At 38.8% G+C, this 20,617-nt stretch overlaps 2 protein-coding genes across 4 annotated transcripts; one reads left to right on the forward strand and one right to left on the reverse strand.

Annotated features, from left to right (window-relative positions):
• The first annotated feature begins 1,174 nt into the window (after nucleotides 1–1,174).
• On the forward strand, nucleotides 1,175–7,780 carry ucp2 (uncoupling protein 2). Of its 3 annotated transcripts, XM_028800331.2 has the most exons (8): nucleotides 1,175–1,337; nucleotides 1,618–1,775; nucleotides 3,626–3,807; nucleotides 4,406–4,616; nucleotides 5,244–5,441; nucleotides 5,546–5,647; nucleotides 5,750–5,930; nucleotides 7,440–7,780. In XM_028800331.2, exons 3-8 carry the CDS (start codon nucleotides 3,682–3,684, stop codon nucleotides 7,552–7,554), a joined length of 933 nt encoding a protein of 310 aa, XP_028656164.1. In that variant the 5' UTR covers nucleotides 1,175–1,337; nucleotides 1,618–1,775; nucleotides 3,626–3,681; the 3' UTR covers nucleotides 7,555–7,780. The 3 variants fall into 3 exon arrangements, with proteins under 3 accessions (XP_028656164.1, XP_051782018.1, XP_051782019.1); XM_051926058.1 differs by lacking the exons at nucleotides 1,175–1,337; nucleotides 1,618–1,775 and having other exon boundaries at nucleotides 3,664–3,807; nucleotides 4,253–4,616; XM_051926059.1 differs by lacking the exons at nucleotides 1,175–1,337; nucleotides 1,618–1,775 and having other exon boundaries at nucleotides 3,669–3,807; nucleotides 4,258–4,616.
• Nucleotides 7,781–8,880: 1,100 nt separating this feature from the next.
• dnajb13 (DnaJ heat shock protein family (Hsp40) member B13) lies at nucleotides 8,881–20,564 on the reverse strand. Its single transcript, XM_051925766.1, has 9 exons — nucleotides 20,467–20,564; nucleotides 20,361–20,430; nucleotides 20,166–20,269; nucleotides 18,283–18,444; nucleotides 17,670–17,827; nucleotides 15,457–15,570; nucleotides 10,629–10,742; nucleotides 10,453–10,529; nucleotides 8,881–9,059 (listed from the first exon to the last, which is right to left on the reverse strand). The coding sequence occupies exons 2-9, from the start codon at nucleotides 20,426–20,428 to the stop codon at nucleotides 8,909–8,911; spliced, it is 948 nt and encodes a 315-aa protein (XP_051781726.1). The 5' UTR covers nucleotides 20,429–20,430; nucleotides 20,467–20,564; the 3' UTR covers nucleotides 8,881–8,908.
• Nucleotides 20,565–20,617: the final 53 nt, after the last annotated feature.

Below are 20,617 nucleotides of genomic sequence, written 5' to 3' on the forward strand. Positions count from 1 at the left end.
GGGCACTGAAATTGGTCAGGTCGTGTCGGCCACTTTAATATAGGTTCCTTTGTTAAATTGCAGTTGATTTTTTTCTGGCCTAACGCAGGTATATTGGGAGTTTGGTTAAGTTTGAAATTGAATTTCAGTAACGTTATCTGTGTTGTGCCTGGCAAAATGAACATGTAAAAAAAATATGTAAAATATGTTTTACAAATGGAAAATGGATGGAAATTATTGATGAATGTTAACGACACAAATCAATCTCTTCCTGTAAGAACATGCTATCGTCTTGTTAACATATTATAAAGTTAGCTGGGCTGCGTCTATGTAGCCAACTGAAGCCTGTAATTTAAAAGCGCGTCCAGTACATGGATGGACATGCAGATACTTTTACGGCATAATTTTAACTTACTTTGCAGTTAGAAATACGGAGCAATTGCAAATTTAAGTTTGTATAGGATGGTGCTCCTGTGCCGTTCTTTACGTGGTCTCTGGGTTCGGGCTTTCGCTGTAGCCCAATAAACACGAAACAGCTGTCAGTCCGTCTATTCAGCTTGTCTGTCCACTCCAGCGGAAGCCACGCCATGTTATCAAAGACAATCGGGCTGCGACTCGTTGAAAAGTTTAATTCGTTAATTGTATTAACTTTACTTAAACACACACCGAAGAGTGAGCAGTTGAACATTCCAGAAAACCAACTTAAAGGTCGTAAGAAATATCGCACCCCACTTTTTCAAAACCAATGTAATACATTATTAACCTGTAATTATATTTAAAATTTATAGCACTTCAAACCATCCGCATAGCCTTTTAAAAACAAATCAGTACACAACTACTAATTGTCTCTAACAGGTGATTAACTGCGTGTGTTCTGTTAATACCGGCAAAGAACTTCATTTACCCCCGTCAGAGTCAAGACGTTAGTAATGAAGAAAATGGTGGCTGTAACGTGAAAAGGTCTTCGTGGCACAAAGTTTCATCCCCGGACTTTTCCAAAACAAAAACTGGGTAAAAGGTTAGTATCTTCAAACAAGAACAGGATGTTCCTCATCCTTTCTTGTCTCTAGGAGGAAGCGCAAGGGGGTGGGATCAGCGGCAGAAAACATTAAAGTGACGCGAGAGGCACCGGTACTGGCCCGCCTCCGCCCTGCTGCTTCTACCAATAGGCTGTCGAGAAGTGTTTTTTGTCAGTATAAAAACAAGCAACGTGGGAAACGGGGCTTTTATTATCTCAAGCGGTAGAAAAAAGAGCAGTTGCGAGGAGGAAGCTGTTTTGACACTATTGTTTCTAAAGAGAGCTACTTCGACTGTGTTATTTTAGTTTTTGTTTTATATTTACTTAATTAACTTTTAAGGTAATTTTCTCGTATGTTCTCGTTAGTTTAGAGACATACAGTGCGCATTTATATGGCTAGCTTGTTAAGAAGTTGTGTAAACCTTTTTATGTAACTTACAATATTGTAATGCGGAAGAACAAATGGAAAATGAACAGTGCCTGTCAAAAATATTCAATTCGAGAGCTTAATATACCATACGCTGTTTTTTTTTTCTTTGTGTTGCCAGATGTCCGTTATCTGTTTTCATTAGTAAATGTTTGATGCGTGTGTATATATAATAATTTTTTTTTTCTTTCAGAATTTATATTATGCGTTTGAAGAGTTTCGCTTTGGAAACGTTTTCTATGGAATACGAAGAGAAACTGATTTTAGTTGAAAGTAATTTCAACGAAAGGGATACCTTTAGAGAATCCTGATCAACCCTCGTTGCTTCACCCTGAGTGACTTGACTAATCTGTAAGTTGCCTTTTTTTCTTTGTCCTATCTGCCCCCATCCCCGCGTGTAAGTTTCCCGACAGGAAATCGATCATCGTGTTTCTGAGAACTTCCCCAGACCACCTCCTCCCCGGTGTGACGGCTTCCTAATAGAACGGGAGTGGTTGCGGTTAAACACAGTAGCAGTAAATTGAATTTGGCTATTTTGTTACCCAATTTTTCACAGCGCCCCCTCAATACTGTTACTGTAAATATGAGGTGGTATTAAGTAGTTGGCACTTCCGTATACTGTTGTTTTACAGACTTCTCTTTACCACCGGTGAATTACAGACTTCTCTTTACCACCGGTGAATCGCAAGTGCTCTTGAAATGTTACGTGATACCGATCCTGTTTGCACTAACAACTTTATGTACTATTACTTTATTTTACGTCCATTACAAGGTCTGTCTTCTGCAAGGCACCCTGTGCCTGTGGTTTAATTTCGTCTCATGCGGAGTCGGCCTTAACCCCCAAGGACGTTGGGAAGTGGTCTTTTGTAAACATTTTTCTTAAACAGTAGATTGGTAACGGTAAACAAGAAGCAAAGCCCCCAATTTTTGAAGTCCTCTTAATCTGTAAGCGTTTCATAGCGAACATGATGCAACAACGTCTTTGCCCTTTTCTGTAGTAGGGCCACACTTGATGCTTCAGGATCCTGTTTACAAGCGCATTTAATAAATAGCTTCTCCACTTGTATACATTTGTAGTGTCCGGATTGGTGGCTTTGGAAGGGGGGAAAAAAAAAAACTTTACGAAACTAATGCTTGTAGTAGTTTGTCATTGTTTGTTTGTCAAACAACCATTTATAGTGACAATCTAAAGTTGCAGCTGTTCAATTAAGCTTGAAGGTTTTTAAAACAACCATAGCAAACATTTTCTCCCAAGGCAGAGGTTTCTTCTAGTCTGCATCAGGTTTTCTTCCAGGATTTTCTTTGCATTTTGTTACATTTAATTTTCCTCCACTACCTTCAAGCCTTCCAGGACCTTTTGCAGAGGCAGCATGGTACTGCCATTGCCATATACCTCCCACAGTTGGGGTGGTGTTTTTGATAGTATTTGAACTACAGCTAGCATGGCATTTTTAATGATGGCTATAAAGCTGAATTTTGGTTCATTAAATTTAAGCATAATAAACTTCAATATATCTCACAATCGATGGCTTACTCTTTGACACTCCTATACAGCTGTGATTGGTGCAGCATATGGGTAATGGTTGTCTGCAGATTCTCTGCACTCCATTGGTTTTCATACATCTTTTGGTAGCCTCACTTGCCTAGTTGTCTTGTGTGATTGCTTTTATTTTTGTATATGGCCCTATCTAGGCAGATTTATAGTTGTGCCTAGTCTTTCCATTTCATAATTGCTTGTTCGTTATCACTCAGTTTGAAGTGCCTTGGATATTGTCTCCCTGATGTGTGCTTTTCCATAATTTTCATGTTGTCATGAGTCTGTATCGGCCTAAGAAAACTACAGATAAAGTGCAGTTGTACTATAGTCCAATTTAAATTCCATTTTGTTACTGAAACAGTATTACATGATCTGACTTTATAATGTTTTATATTATAATGCAATTAGAAGGACTTCAGCTGTGTCTAAAATGATGGGTATGTAGTTTATTGTGCCAGTTCACATAAGTGTACAGATGTGCTTTGTAATGTTGGGGCAGTTTAACAACCAACCACCCACATTCAACAGCCTATGAAATCTTGGCTACTCGGGCCTTTTTAAGCTGCTTTTGTTTCAGCTTATTTTCAAGTCTTAATTGTCAGACTAGCTTTACATTTCGTACACTGCCAGTCTTAATTTGCACTTACCTATGATTTTCTTACAGACTTGGGCAGAGTTGAGTCTTATTTTCACTTCATCGTTTATACTTTCTTGCTGAAAATGGTTGGATTCAAACCTGTTGATGTGCCCCCAACTGCTGCAGTTAAATTCATTGGTGCTGGTACTGCAGCCTGCATTGCGGATCTCGTTACATTCCCCCTGGATACTGCTAAAGTTAGACTCCAGGTGAGTTTGCTCGTATAATGTCCCTTCTGAAGAGGTGCACAGTAATCTTGAATGCTTGGTATCTTGCAGCACACCAGACCTTAGTGAATAAAGTCTGGATCCATTTTTTTTGGATCTTAGATTTTGTGGTTGCCATTATCTATGCAGCTTGTTTAACTCCATACACCAACTTCCATGTGGAGGTCACAACTCCGTTTAATATTTGCTATGGTAGGCCTTCAATAGGTTGTCAAAATCCAACAACTAGTTAGTGTAGTTTTTAAATGGAAGTAAAAATTGTATATTCCTGTAGCTAAATTGCTATAGCCTACTTTGTCTAGTCTGGACTTTATTGTCCTTTTCAGTTTGTTAATTGATAGATTGTGCGTCTTGTCCGGTTTTAATAAGAACAATTTCTCATAAGTTTCTTCTCTGTATATCTCTTTTTTTAAATTCTTGCTGATAGTATAGATATCCTGATGGTGGTTATCCCTAGGAGTATGGAGCCATGGATCTTGAGATGGAGCAGTCTTTCACTAGGTTTAGTGATCTGGGAGTCCCTCCCGCCATCCCCAGTCACTGTAAAGCCTCTTCAATCCCCCCCTTTTCTCCTGCACAGATTCAAGGTGAAAACCAGTCTTTGACTTCAAATATGAAATCTGTCAAATACAATGGTGTGTTTGGCACGATCACCACAATGGTGAAGACAGAAGGACCAAGGAGTCTGTACAATGGGTTGGTGGCTGGTCTGCAGCGGCAAATGAGTTTTGCTTCTGTGCGCATTGGGCTGTACGACTCTGTCAAGCAGTTCTATACAAAAGGAGCTGAACGTAAGTAAACATGTCAATACTCAATATTTGGGCTAGCAAAACATGAAAACAGTCCTGTGCTATAATGTGTGCCTTTCACAAATGGGATGGAATCCAGCAGTTAGGTTGTTGTCTTGTCATCCTTAATGCAGATTTCTGTAAACTATAGGCAGTGTGTAAACAGCCCAGGGAAAAAACGTTTACTGCATTAGCATGTGTAGTCATCTACTAATTTGTCCTTCAGTCTTGACAACCAGATTTTGAGACCATTCCATGTGGTGGTTCAGCCATCAATTTACATTAATTTTAGAATCCACTGGGAAAGTGTTTTTTAAACTCTATAATGAAATCCACTATTGTAAGGTTTTTTCCAAAATTACCAGGGATGGTAGTCTGATTTTTTTATTTGGGTCATTAAGTCAAACTACCACAATAATAGGTGCAGGCTTTACTCCACAATATTTGGGTCAGAAACCAGTGGTGGTAGTCTAAACTTGTGACTTCAAAAGATCAAATGTAAAATCTTGCAACAGTATGGTAATTTGTCTGGCATATGCCAGTCAACAAAATGCATTCATCTTTTTAAGCATTAATTAGTTAATGGGTACTTTTGCATGTTTCTAAATTCTTGGTGTACTTTATTTTCAGATGCAGGAATTGGAAGTCGCTTACTTGCAGGTTGTACCACTGGGGCTATGGCTGTAGCCTTTGCTCAACCTACAGATGTGGTCAAGGTCAGATTCCAGGCTCAGGCCAACATAAACGGTGGAAACCGAAGGTACCAAGGAACAGTGCATGCCTACAAGACTATTGCCAAGGAGGAAGGTGTACGGGGTTTGTGGCGAGGTATGTTTTGAACCAACAGGAGTATCTGTAAATAAATCATCCAGAAAAGTACGTACATGCCTAGTTTTTCAATGGCACAAATATTTTAAACTTGTATCTTGCAGGAACTACACCAAATATTACCCGTAATGCCATTGTCAACTGCACTGAACTGGTAACCTATGATTTGATTAAAGATGCAATCCTCCGGTCTAACCTTATGACTGGTATGTATTTGGTGGTTTTGTTTTGGTTTAGGAACAATACTGCCAGTCTATTCCAATTTTTTTTTTTTTTTTTTTTTTTTTTTTTTTTAAACTAATTTCTAGACAACCTACCATGCCATTTTACATCTGCTTTTGGTGCTGGCTTCTGCACTACTGTGATAGCTTCCCCTGTGGATGTAGTGAAAACAAGATATATGAACTCTGCCCATGGCCAGTATACCAGTGCCTTGAACTGTGCACTTACCATGTTGACAAAGGAGGGACCCACTGCTTTCTATAAAGGGTATGTTTTTTTTTTTGTCTTCAGTATTTTGGTTCACTTGTGTTGGATTCATTTGTAAAGCAAGACTAAATTTGAATTGTGAATTTTCATTTGTAGCTGTAGAGGTAACTAGTTCAGTCTAGACATCCATCCTCTTCCGCTTATCCGAGGTCGGGTCGCGGGGGCAGCAGCTTAAGCAGAGATGCCCAGACTTCACTCTCTCCAGCCACTACTTCTAGCTCTTCCGGGAGAATCCCAAGGCGTTCCCAGGCTGGCTGGGAGACATAGTCCCTCCAGCGTGTCCTGGGTCTTCCCCGGGGCCTCCTCCCGGTTGGACGTGCCCAGAACACCTCACCAGGGAGGTGTCCAGGAGGCATCCTGATCAGATGCCCGAGCCACCTCATCTGACTTCTTTCGATGCGGAGGAGCAGCATCTCTACTCTGAGCCCCTCCCGGATGACCTGAGCTTCTCACCCTATCTTTAAGGGAGAGCCCAGACACCCTGCGGAGGAAACTCATTTCAGCCGCTTATATTCGCGATCTCATTCTTTCGGTCACTACCCATAGCTCATGACCATAGGTGAGGGTAGGAACATGGATCGACTGGTAAATTGAGAGCTTTGCCTTACAGCTCCGCTCCTGTTTCACCACGACAAACTGATGCAGAGCCCACATCTATCTTATCTTATCACTGCGGACGCCGCACCGATCCGCCAGAAGATCTCGCGCTCCATTCTTCCCTCACTCTTGAACAAGACCCCGAGATACTTGAACTCCTGCACTTGAGGCAGGATCTCGCTCCCAACCCTGAGAGGGCACTCCACCCTTTTCCGGCTGAGGACCATGGTCTTGGATTAGGAGGTGCTGATTCCCATCCCAGCCGCTTCACACTCTGCTGCGAACCGATCCAGAGAGAGAGCTGAAGATCACGGCCTGATGAAGCAAACAGGACAACATCATCTGCAAAAAGCAGTGACCCAATCCTGAGTCCACCAAACCGGACCCCCTCCACACCCTGGCTGCGCCTAGAAATTCTGTCCATAAAAGTTATGAACAGAATCGGTGACAAAGGGCAGCCCTGGCGGAGTCCAACCCTCACTGAAAATGGGTTTGACTTACTGCCAGCAATACGGACCAAGCTCTGACACCGGTTGTACAGGGACCGAACAGCCCTTATCGGGGTCCGGTACCCCATACTCCCGGAGCACTCCCCACAGGATTCCCCAAGGGACACGGTCGAATGCCTTTCCAAGTCCACAAAACACATGTAGACTGGTTGGGCAAACTGCCATGCTCCCTCCAGGACTCTGCTAAGGGTGTAGAGCTGGTCCACTGTTCTACGACCAGGACGAAAACCACACTGTTAATCCTGAATCCAAGGTTCGACTATCCGACGGACCCTCCTCTCCAGACAATTAATCAGATATTGTATCTACTACAGCTTTCAAGTTTATAACAAAGTTCTGTCTAGAAAAGTTTACAGATACCTAGATAAGTGAAATTTATTCCCATTCTGTTTTCATTTTACAGGTTCATGCCTTCTTTTCTCCGTCTGGGTTCCTGGAATGTCGTGATGTTTGTTACCTATGAGCAGCTGAAACGTGCCCTAATGATGGCTAGATGCAGCTGGGAGTCTCCTTTGTGAATGTTGTAGTGCAGTCTTCTTTGTCTTGGTGTTTTTTGTGCTCATCTACCTCTTGCCTCTCGTTTACTGTAGCAGACTTTAAAAGCTGGACTTTTATTTTGCATGAAAAAATTTTAGTCTTTTTAGATTTCAGCTTGGTTAATGTTGCTTTTGTGTCAAGCTATTCTTAAATGCATCCATTCCTGCTTATGATGGTGTAATAAATAAAAAGTCTTAGTAAATCCAATGTTGGCTTCTATTTTTTAAACGTGTTCTGGGCAAAGTATGCAAAAATTCTACTTGTAGCAATAACCCTGGTAAATTTTGGTTTTAAGGATAGTGGGATCATTGATTTAATAGATGTCAAATACCTGTTTAGAGACCACAGGTTGTGCGGGTGGTCTGTCTACGGTCGGCATTTGGGTACAAGATGAGGTACTTGGTAGTCCGTGAGCCATCTCCCCCTGGTCCAGTTTAGTCTCCTACCACACCTTTTGGGCTTGTGGTAGGAGACTGGTGAAGCTGCACAAAGGTTAGGCTTTTTTTTTTTTTTTTTTTTTTTGAACCGTAGACTGTTTTGAAGCAGCAGTGTTGAACACTGTGCTGCCTTATACCCCACCTGTATTATGTCAATCCCTAATCTGGAATCCTCAAACCTGAAACAGTTGAGTTTGTTTGTGACTCCACCTCTGTTCCCTCGGCATTTTGTGCAGATTCCAAACTTTCTAATTCAGAGCAGGGGTTCCAAGAAGCATGGAACACCACACTATGGGGGGGATGGGTTTGGGAATGTGCCTAAAACAGTGCCACAAAGCATCACTGAAGTGCTGTGATGTGGGCAGAGCCAGTCAACCCATAAGATATGTGCATTTAGGATAGGTAAACATTGGTCTCAATCATCATACTTTGTTACATAGTTCTGGCTGGGGACTCCACTCGAAGGGGCACTGTTAATCTAAACTTAAGGGTGTGCTCTGAACAACAAGGGGGACTTGCAGCCTAGGCCTCAACATTGATTTCTACCATCTGAGAACCCTGAATAGGCTTAAAAGTATTTGTTTTTCAGTGCAAATAGGCTACTGTGGAATTAAAATCGATAATTTTTGGGGTTTAATGTGTTGAAAGTGGTCAACAGCGTGATGAATTTTGTATATGAATTATGTATGCTATATATGCAACTGTTGAATCTAATTTCCAAAATGTTTCTGGTGCCAGGCATTTCAGATTAGGGATATTTGATGTGTTATCTTCCAAGACATTTCACATTAGAGACACCACTTTATTACTAGGTGTTTTTATTCATTTAAAAAAAAAAAAAAAAAGTGATTACCATATTAGTGGGTCAACATTTTTCCTTTTACATAATAAAATTTAACTAGGAGAGTGCTTGCTTTATAATGCGTTTTCTTTCTGAATTTAACTTCTGTGGAAAGTGAATTTCAAACTGAATAATTAGATTTCCTTTTTCTTCTGAATTACTGGATATTGGCATTCCTTCACCAGGAACAACTTTGGTATATTTTGGACTGAAAAAGAAACAGAAATAACCATTTTTACAGGAGCATATCCCTTAACAATATCTGCTTTCCAGACTTTATACACAATGCCTGTAAAGCATTCACCCCTTAGAAGAATACACATTATACAATATTAAATCCCTGTGGATTTAATGTGGCTTTTCACATGGCATTAGTGGTGAATACTTGAGCAATCAAATTATTTTGTTTTATTTGCAGGTGTCTGTTTTCACTTTAGCATTAAAGACCTTCCAAGGGAATGATGAATACTTAAAGTATGGAAGGATTGCCAGCATACAAAGCAGTCCTTTTATACACATTAAGGTTCTCTTTACAAATCTGCCAGACTAGAGGGTTTACTGTTGGCAATTTGTCTTAGCTTATTAAGTTTATTTTACTGTGTACAGTTTTCTCTTCCAAGCACTTTTAACATCTGATTAAATTGAATATCCTGCTGTTCAGACTAAATTTGGTGTAAATGTCACAAAGTTGCATTAAGTAACAGGTAAAATCTTTGGTCTAGTGAGTCTCGGATAATTGGTGGGGAGCATAGTCACTGTTAACCACTCGGGCATAAAAGAATACTCCTCGCCAAAATGACTTTTTTAATGTTACTCTATGTAGTTTGTAGTGGTGGCCCAGGAAGAACTTTTTTTTTTTTTTTTGGTGGAGAAATTACCTATATGAAGATTCAAACTCGATGGGACCCCGTGATGACGAAGTGACCAATTCTGGACAACTGCAAAATGGTGGGGGTTATCGTAATAATCCATATGTCTGCTACCCATTACCAGTCGCAGAACGGGCAAAGTAGATATGATAAACAGGAAAGCTCTCATTCCCACAATACTGTTTTAATTGTACCCCTCATTCATTGGGTAAGAATCCTTAGTTTTCAGGAAGTAACCATTAATATATTACCAAAAATGCAGTTTGTTTTGAACATTGAGATTTTTATGAGCAACTGACATGGATTATGCAACACAAATTACAAGGTGAATTTTTTTTTTCCCCACTGACATTTTTCATATTTTCTTTGTTGTCTACAATTGTTCACTGCAGGGTTCTGTTGAGTTTGAATCTTCAATATGTCATTTTTCCAAGAATACATGGTTAAACATTTTTCTTGATGAACACTACAAATTACATGGGGTAAGCTACATATTAAATCATTTTTGTGTGGAGTATTCCTTTATAAACATTGTAGGAATAAGTCCATATGACACAGTTAAAAGTAACAGCTCTGTAAATTTTACAATGTGGCAGATACTACACTTAAAGTAGATGTTACAGTAAATATTAATTGTAAAAACACCACCTTCTGTTGCCAAACTTGATAATGAAGGACAACCTTTTGTTGAAGACATGCACACTATACAGACATACACACTTCTGTACTCACTGGACAATGTCATTGATAGGGATGTTGAGAAGCCTGCCATCTAGGGTCTCAATTGCCACAGCAAATCCAGTTAATGCCTGTTAAATCAAAGCGTAAGTTGGAAGACTGGTGAAGCCAACAGATTAAAGGTATCATGTAGCTTATTCAGCCAAAGTACACCTGATTTGTATTTTTACCTTTGCAAGATCAATGTGGCAGATGTACACTAGATCATTCTGTTCTCGTCTGAAGCGAGCATGATGCTTTTCTTTTACAATGAATATAATGTCAGCTGGAATATTGTTTGGGCCCTGGAAAAGATTTTTAAAAATGTTTCACCACAAAAGATTCTTACCAGTGATACCCAATTCTTAATTAACTCTTTTTATATAGGAAAAAAAAAAAAAGTTGACTCCAAGTTGGGAACAGTGGAAAGCTCCATGCTGGAGATTAGATAGCACTTGTGCACACCCGTGTGAAAGGACCGGGTATGCTGGGGGAGAGCCTACTTGGCCCAAGGTCATGTCTCTGAAAAGACCTCCACAGGAAGACGCTCTTGAGTGATAAGGTATGGTGTCCTGTGGGTAAGCTTGCAAGTCTCCAGCAAGGGGTCAAAGGGCAACCAGTTCTGCTGACACAAATGTAGCTTGGCTGTAAAATATCAAAAGACCACAAAGGTTCCACAGAAATAGGTTGTAGAACATTGTTCCTACCTGGGACCTTTTTTTCTCTCTTTATGGATGAGGTGCATAACTACTGGTAGGGGTCAATGATTCTTCTCCAGAGAATTGCATTGTTAAATTTGCACACTCATTGATTTTAAACCAGAAACCTTCTGTGTAACTTCAACTACTAAATTAGTTTACGGTTTCTATTTTCCCTCGAGAGAGTTGGATATTTTTTTTTTTCCCTTCTGTTCGTTTGGCAGCCACTTCTAATGGCAGAACAGTGAAACAAGTATACCTCACTGCAGGACACGAGATGGTGAGGGGTCAGACAATCAAGTATTACCATACAAGGAAAATTCAATGTGTATTTATTTATTCAATTCGCTTATAACGATGTTTTATTTCAATACAGTAGTAATAGTATTGTTTGTTTGTTTCCTCACCGTACAAAACACAGTAAGTCCCATCCCTTACTGGACCAAAATTCACCAGTAGGTCTCATTATATATTAACAGCCTGGCTTCTGCCTCTGCCCCATCCTGTACACTTCTCTTACACAAACCTCATTCTCCTGCTCCTTAAACACATGGTGTAAAAATGAACAATTGAATCCACTTGTGCAGAAATGTATAAAAGATATCTTGGAGACACTTTATGCTATAATGGCTAAAGGTGTACTTGGTATTTCCATTACACTAAAACCAACCTTACGGCTGCATTATCTAATGATTACAATGATTCACTATTTCTCTTGATACTGTAATTAATCGTCAATATGCTTCATTAATCCTCTGTCTATTGTGATCAGATGCAGCCAACAATTGTAGCTTGAAACTTCAGCACAGACTTTAACTCTTCATTGGGTACTTCTTGGAAAGTTTGTTTAAGAAATTTGAACTCTAATTAGTCACAGATCCTTCACATTGAATGACAACTAGCACAAGTACACTTAAGTTGGAATCTGCTGTCTATGAAACCAATTTTACCCCCATGATATTGTAAAATTGTATTTAAACATTTTCTGTACACTAGTACATGTAACTACATTTTGTTATTGCTGTTAATTTTAATGTGACTCACTCTTACAAAAATATGTAATAAACTGAACTCGGATGAAAAACTCTTTGATGAAATGACTAAATGATTTAAAAATGATCCAACTTCCAAACCAGCCAACAAAGTCTATAAACACAACTGAACATTTCACCATGCCAAGTCAGTCTTCTTTCATGAACCGTCACAATAAATGACAATTCAACAGATTACAGGTGGCTGGGCAGTAGCTCTAGTCATTAACATTACAGAACATTCTCAAAGCCACTTAATCCAGTTCACAGGCAGAATTAGATCCTGGAGTTTTAGCCAATTTTCGCCCAATTTCCCAATTGCCATTTCTGGCTAAAATATTAGAATTATTTATAATCAATTGGTTAATCACCTTAACTCCAATAATTTATTTGAGGTCTACCAATCTGGCTTTAGGCGTTATCATGGTGTTGAGACGGCCCTCCTTAAAGTATTCAATGACATCTCTATTATTACTGACTCAGGTGGCGCTGCAGTCCTTGACCTTGTCCTCCTTGACCTGTCCTCTGCCTTTGACACTATTGACCATGAGATATTGCTGTTGCGGCTTGAACATCTTGTTGGGCTTAAAGGGGCTGCTCTTAACTGGTTCAGGTCATATCTAATTGGTAGACACTTTTCAGTGACACTAAATTCCTCTTTTTCATTTACTGCTCCTCTTAAATATGGTGTTCCTCAGGGATCCATTTTGGGTCCTATTTTGTTCTCTATATACCTTCACCCTATTGGAGCTATTTTTAGGAAATTTAACATTTCTTTTCACTGCTATGCTGATGATACTCAGGTTTATATTCCCGTCTGCAACTCTGCAATAAATCAAATCCACAACTGTCTTTCTGAAGATCCTGGATGGCTAATAATTTTCTTGATCTGAATCAAAATAAAACGGGGGTGCTTATAGTGGGTCCATCAGCTAAAGCCCAAATTGGTCTTGGACTTCTCGGCTCTTTCTCTGTCTTTTGCAAACCTCAAGTCCGCAATCTTGGTGTTATCTCTGACAGTAACCTCTCTTTTGAGAAACAAGTTAATTCTGTAGTCAAGAGTTGCGTTTTCCAGCTTTGTCTATTAGGCAAGATCAAGCCTTTTTTTTATCTTCTAGGGATCTTGAGAAAGCTACTCATGCTTTTATCTTTTCTCGCCTTGATTACTGCAACTTGATGTATTCTGGGATTAGCAAATCCTTGATACGCAGGTTACAGTTGGTCCAGAATGTTGTCGCTTGCTTTCTGTTTGAGGCAAGAAAGTCTGACTCTGTTTCTCCAATATTAGCTTCTTTACACTGGCTGCCTGTCAGTTTTCAAATTGATTTTAAAATCTTGTTGCTAGTTTTTAAATCTTTACATAGACTTGCTCCTGCCTATTTATCTGAATTGTGTGCTTTACACCAGCCATCTAGAGTGCTTAGATCTTCTGGTCAGTTGTCTCTTGTGTAAAACTTAGGGGGACAGGGCTTTTGCAGCTGCTGCGCCTCGCCTGTGGAACTCTTTACCTCATCATATAAAGGAGTCGTCTACAATTGAATTGTTCTAAACAAGATTAAAGACTCATTTCTATTCACTTGCATTCCATGACCTTCAGTAATACTGATGGTTTCCTCATTATGATTATGTAACATTACTTCTATTTATTATTTATTTTATTTATTTATGTTCATTTATTTTATTTCTATTTGTTATTCATGTTAATTGTATGTTTTTCTTTTATACTATTATCGTAAAGCACTTTGGCCACAGCATTCCTATGTTGTTTAAAATGTGCTATATAAATAAATTTGACATTGACATTGACTAAAGCCTGGGGAGAACCAATCCTCCTCTTATATGGCTAATTTAGTATCCCCAACTAATTTAACACATACAGTATGTCTTTGGGATTTTGAGAAGAAAACCAAGGAAAACATGGTGAAACCATCCAGAGTCTACAAAGAAAGTGACCGCGCATGCAATTCAAATACATTACACACGATCCATGAGGCAGCAACGCTTACCACTCCAGTAAAAAATAGTGAGAACTACCTGAACACACACTGCAATGTTACATATGAACTTTTATTGTAAGCATTTTTACAAATAACGATGAAAAAGTATTAAAACTATAACAATGACAAAACACAAAAGGTGATTTGTAATTGTTGAATAGTTATCACTAATGGTACTATGGCCTCCAGTGACCTCCTGGGTTCAAATCTTAGCCCACTTGTTGTCTGTATGTCGTTTACACATTCTCTCTTTTCTGGTATTTCAGTTCCCTGAAGACAAAAATTTAACTAAGTTTTTATTCTAAATTGTCTTGAAAAGAGTTAAGTGTGTCCAGTGTGAACCAGTTTAGTTTATTGCTTCAAAACAATATTATCCTAAAGTTACAAATAGAGTTACCACGCACTGGCAGGTTGCCACTGGACCCTGGATATGCTGGAGCACTACAGCTGCTGATGTGCTAAACCCTGGGACTTTCAAATAGCGGCCTCCTTCTGCACACTTCTATATCACCTAAAGCGGATAACAGTCAGAGCACTACAAGCACCTTGGCTGACTCCAACATTCATTTCTGTCACCTTTTATACTGAGTCTCCCAACAGAGCCTGTTTGTGAAAGATTTTTTTTAGCATAATTTAAAGTTATTATTGGTGTTGTGCTTGATTTGTGTTGTTGATATGGAACTTTTGTCACTGTGGTGGCTTTGAGGTGTCACAGTAAGCGTAATGCCCCTTCTACATTGCAGTGCCATCCAAGGAGCTAGTGCTCCCTGCTTGACACAATTGACATCACACTCGCTAAGTGAGCTACATAATAAATACATATCTCACAGTCGTGATACATCGACTGTAGTGGTAACCTACTGTGTCCAAAACGGTTTGCTGGTCATGATTTTTTCAGTAATTTTAGAAGTCCACATTTGTTTTTCTTTTGCTTTCGAAGGTCATAGCTTAAAATACCAGAATAGTGCTCACATAAACAGGTTCAGAGAAGATCAGAGCCAACGGAGGCCTCAAAGAGAAATGTATAAAGCTATGTGGGCCTTGTTGGTTCATTGGTTGCTTTTGGGGTGCCATGGGTGACAACATGGATATGCCTCCTTAATGAGCACCCTTTATAACATGAAGCATTGGGGTACAACTATGAGATCCTATGTTGTTACTGCTGCTGTCTTATTCTGCTGCAGCTCATCCTAACAACAACCAGGACGAGCAAATCAAGACTCTACTGGATGGATGGATGGAAAGCTTCTCAATTAAAAAAAAATTAAATAACAGTTGGGATAGTTAAGATACCTGATCGCCTTCCTTGGGAAATGTGATCTTTGTTCCTTTTTTCCAGCCAGGCTTTACATCAATTGTTAAAATTTTGTCCTTGATGCTGGATGTATGGCCGTCTTCATTCATCACCTGCTCGATAAGTTTATAAATAAAAAATCACATTTAAACATGGACAAATCATTTGTTAAATAGCCAAATATTGTTTGTGTTGTTTTTTAACTGAGCATCATTAAATAAAGAGGGAAGAGCAAACATAAGTGAATATTCATGTATAGGAAATGGTTCACATTATCTTTAAGTGCCCAGCATTATATAAAGATGAGAAATATGGGCAATATTTAGTCATAACTATAAGGTGAATAGTTAATACACCATACCAAGATTAAAAATATCTCAACAAACCTTGCAATTAAACATTGTTAATACTGAAAGGTCAGGGGACCTTTAGCTTTAAATTCCTTTAACTTCTTTTTTTTTTTTAATCATTCCATTGCTGATCTCCTGAGAGTAGAAAATCTCACTAAATTCACCCCATCAAAGACTTCTCTAAAAATCCACTCACAGTCAACTTTCTCTCTATCTCTCTGCAAGGAATAGCAAAGTCTACTGTCAGAAAGAAATAATAATGTACAAATAATTCTAATAGGATGGAATAATGTAAATGAACAGCTGAAATCATCGGAGTGTAGAATTAGAGAATTGTTGGACAATGTGCTATAAAATGTAATTTGAAGTTATTCTGCTCAGATGTCACAAACCAAAAGCAGCGACTGAACAGAATAACTTGAAGCCAACTGTAAAGCATTATGATTTGTGGCTGCTTTGCCTTTTCAGACCATAGGCGACTTGCTTTCACCTGCAGAAAATATAAAAAGATAGAAAAATATTTAAAAATATTAACTAAAGATCAAAGCTGAACAATGTGACAAAATGCTTAAGGAAATCCACAAAAGTAAGTCTCAAAACTAAGAAGCAGAAACCTTTGAAGTGGCCGTGTCAAAGTTCGGATCAAAATTCTTTTGAGATATTGTGGAGGAGTTTGGGTTATGGGCTCTAGATGCAAGAAACCCCTCAAACATCTCAGAGATGAAACAGAGTCATGTGTTACAGCATTGAAACAAGGTGTGCGCCTATTGCTGCCTCCCCAATGAATTTCCCTTCCATTGATTTTCCTTGTGAAGATTAACAAATTACAATTTACCTGATATATAGTCACATTCACCTATTGATAGCATTAAAAAGAGGGCAATGGCGTGGACAGGGGCTGTTTATGTGTGGATTTTTTCATGGTACTTTGATATCCTTTCACATCCCAAAGGTATTCTGGGATAAGATCCACCCATGCACTATGCAACATTAGAATAGGTTGACTGGGGACTCTAAATAGTACCGTATTATTTTAATTGTTTTGTATTTATCAGAGATCCTTACCATTTACCCAAGCTAAGCTAAAAGGTGCTACAATTTTCTTTCTACCTTTCTACCTTTACTTATTCAGTCTAAAAATGTGGTAAGCACTCAATTAATCAATCTATCTGCTTAAATTTAACTGGGTGGTTAAAGGATTGAGCTAGCAGGCCAGAGGTTTACAGTCTAACACACTATCCACTAAGCCACAACAGCTTGCCAAGGTACAAGGATGGGCCTTTGTTTAGAGGGTCTTTTGACTAGTGCCCCACTTTGGGCTAGTTTGTGCTTTTTCACCCAATACTGATATTCCAGCCCAGATATCCTTGTGAAGAAATCAGTGAACTTGGGTAATGTGACTGACTGATTGAATAAGAAGTAGTGTCAAGCATTAAAATATGCTTGAGTAAAATGGCAAGGATATCAAACATCTCAGTGGATCAAGAACACCAACAGTCAGTATGCACATTGCCTTCTGGATTTCTCTAGGTACTCCACTTACCTCTCAGGTCTTAAACTGTGCATGTTTTGCTAATTAATGACTCTAAATTACTTTAGTAAGAGTGACCCGAGTGTGCCGTGTGATGGACTGGCATTCCACCCAGGGTTAGTTAGCTCTTTTCTTCCACCTAATATGCTTCTGCTTTATGCAACATTGGAATGGAGACATCATCCTCAGAAAGCAAATTGCATGGATTGATGGATACAAAGGATATTTGGTTTAGAGAATCAATATGAAGTGTTTCAAACTTACAAAGGAATCTGTTTTTTATGTAGGAAAAAAACAAAATCAGAGAGGTGTATGTGTTGTTCAGGCTTACCCTTCTAGATATTTTTATCTTTTTTGTGCACCCATAAAACAGATCTTCTAAGGAAAGAAACAGGTCTCTCTCGATTGCAGGGTCAGTTTTTTTCATCCCTCGACCTCTCAGTCCACCAAAACTTGCATTGACCTCTTCACCCTCCACCGTGTAGAAATCTATGCAGACAAAAGTTTAGAAATGCTAAGCTATCTTGGAAATGTGTTAAGTTCAGTCAGTCCTCATTATATATAGTGCCTTTCAGATTGCAGTAAGAGATGATATGACTAAAAAAAAAGCTAAAACACTTCAGAATAAATAAAAAAAGCACATCTAAACAGCATTATTCATAAAATCCTCCACTGCTTGATCAGGATGACGATCCATTATGAAAGAAGGAAATCAGCTGCTACTTTTTTCTTCTTAAAAACCAATGCCCTTATCTTCAAAGTAAGCAGTTTTATCAACTCATGAGGCAGGGAGAACTTGTTTGCTGCTTAGTTGTACTAAGACCTTATGAAAATAACATTAAACATGTCGGCCTCCATGCTCATTAATGACATTCTTGGCTCCTCTCTCTATATCTCCGTCTCTCAAATAAAACTGTGTTTTAATGCCTGGGATTTCTGCTCACCTGCAAATGGGTTGTCTCCTCCAAAGAAATCGTGGAATACTTTCTCAGCATTGCCATGGTAGACATAGCCACTTGTCCATGCACCACTGCCTCCATACTCGGGTGGGATGCCCCCTTTGAGGCCTTCCTCTCCAAACTTGTCATATGTTGCCTTTTTTTTTGCTGAAAATCAACAGATTACAATTATTTTTGAATATTTTGCAATTAGATTGTCAGTGAATGTGTTGTATTATTAGAATCAATAACATCTGGTAAACTACTTTTCAAACTTACACATTTACAATTGTGTAACAAAAAAAAAGAAATTATGCTGTTTAATGAACCTTTCTAGTAACTTAAAATTTAAAACAATTCAGTTTTATAAACAAAAACAATCTCTTCGGAAGGCAAAAATGTGTGTTGACATCTTTATAAATATAAGGACAATCACTTTATGAGGGTCACATTACATGAATATGGAGAACCTGATAATAATGAAATGCACTATATTACAACTAAAACTTCTCACAACTAAGCAAAAATTACATCACCTGCCTGTTAAAATGAAGCATCACTGCATCCAACTTTCCAAAAATAATTTTGACCTAACAAATCTGAACTGAGTGAAATCTAAGATACAATCCAGACAGCAATTTAGACAATGGAAGCATGGTGATTTCCCAACACCGAAACAATTCAAGGTGTTGGTTGGTGCCATGTGCATAATTTTTTATTATGTTGGGAGTGCCACAAAAGGCCCACATAACTGGTAAATATTACACTGGTTGGCTTAGGTGTTTGCAGCAGTCATTTATGAAAAAGAAGTGAAAAAAGCTGCTGACAATCCTCATTTTACTTCACAGCAATCAATGCTCCCGCACAATATGCACAGGATTCAAAGGCTGCTCAGTAGATTTAAAGAGATGTTATACCCTCTCTTTGCAGTTCTCGTTTCCTGTGCCTACTACCTCTTTCCCAAACTGAACAGTTCAATGATGACCATGTCAGACCAGCAACAAAAGAGCGCCTGCACAAGCAAGACAAAACTTTTTAGTTCAGCGCCATAGAAAAGCAACAGTATGTGAATGAAAGTGTACTTGTTTTCATGGGATGATAATTATTTACTTATTTGGCTGACACATTTATCCAAGGTGAATTACACTTGCGATACAACTGGTTTACAATTCTTTTGTTTTCCCAGTTGGAACACAGGTGGGTGAAGTTACCTACTCATGGTTTCACAGTATCAGTAGCAGGATTTGAGGTTTGAGTTTTGAAGTCCAAAGACCTAAACCACAGTGTCAGTGTGGTGCTAAGTTATTTTGCACCCTAGAACAAACTTATTGGCTCTGCACAATGCCACACTGAAACTGAGGTTGAAAAACTTGGGAGAGATTCTCTTAAAGAGTGAGGTACAAAATTTGTACATATGCACAGTATATGTAACTATAAAACTACATAAATAAAAATTACTTTTACAAAAAAAAAAAAAATTCTTTGCCTGTTTGCTTGGCCCTTGCCATCACATACACACCATGCGTTTTATGAGTATAAAATACAATTCTGACATTGTGCTCCAATCTGTAAAACTGAATTAAAGTTTTGATTTGCTACCGATTGAGACAAATTGAGACAAACTAATGAGACATAAGGGTATGGGTGCGGGTTCTTGTTATATCTTGACATTTGTATTTTCTATGCTTTTTTTTATTATATATCTTTTCGGTCCTGGGTAAATTTATTTTGTTTTCTGTTTTAATCTGCGATTAAAAAAAGATTACAAAAAACATTCATAATAAAAACGGAAGATAACATAACATTGAAACCAATATTTCAGGTTACTTCTAAATGGCTTAACAGTAGTACATGGCCACAAAGATTGTACAGAATGTGTAGGTACTCACGGTCGCTCAGTATCTCATACGCTTCAGCTAGTTGGTTAAATCGTTCCAAAGAACCCGGTTCCTGGTTTTTCTGTGGATGGAACTTCAAGGAAAGTCTACGATACCTAAAAAAACCAAATGTCATTATCTATTAAAACGTGTTCCTACAGCTTTAAAAAAACTGCGATTCAGAGTTGTATGCTGTCTGCTACTTACGCTTTTTTAATGTCAGCGTCGGTTGCATTTCGTGAAATTTCCAAAACGGCATAATAGTCTCGACCCATTATAGCCGGCCAAATTATGCGTGCAGCGTGTCTGCCGCTAATCTGTCTTTACGAATATATATTTTTTTACTAAATTGTCAGTGTTTTCTCCGCAATCTCATCCCAACTTCAGGCTCCGAAGACGCCTCTCGGTTGCTATACCGCGTTGCTAAGGAAGCCGTCGAGGCCTCGCGGGCTCCTGTGAGATTG

This window comes from Erpetoichthys calabaricus, chromosome 4 (assembly GCF_900747795.2).
Source record: "Erpetoichthys calabaricus chromosome 4, fErpCal1.3, whole genome shotgun sequence".
NCBI lineage: Eukaryota > Metazoa > Chordata > Cladistia > Polypteriformes > Polypteridae > Erpetoichthys > Erpetoichthys calabaricus.

What these genes read in the sequence shown, in the direction of transcription:
- ucp2 (XM_028800331.2), top strand. Translation starts at nt 3,682, where the DNA reads ATGGTTGGATTCAAACCTGTTGATGTGCCCCCAACTGCTGCAGTTAAA. An exon ending in TGTACGGGGTTTGTGGCGAG is followed by an intron (nt 5,442 to 5,545) that starts GTATGTTTTGAA and finishes TGTATCTTGCAG; the next exon opens with GAACTACACCAAATATTACC. An exon ending in CCGGTCTAACCTTATGACTG is followed by an intron (nt 5,648 to 5,749) that starts GTATGTATTTGG and finishes ACTAATTTCTAG; the next exon opens with ACAACCTACCATGCCATTTT.
- dnajb13 (XM_051925766.1), bottom strand. Translation starts at nt 20,428, where the DNA reads ATGGGTCGAGACTATTATGCCGTTTTGGAAATTTCACGAAATGCAACC. An exon ending in GACGCTGACATTAAAAAAGC is followed by an intron (nt 20,270 to 20,360) that starts GTAAGTAGCAGA and finishes TGGTTTTTTTAG; the next exon opens with GTATCGTAGACTTTCCTTGA. An exon ending in GCCACATTGATCTTGCAAAG is followed by an intron (nt 10,530 to 10,628) that starts GTAAAAATACAA and finishes TTGATTTAACAG; the next exon opens with GCATTAACTGGATTTGCTGT.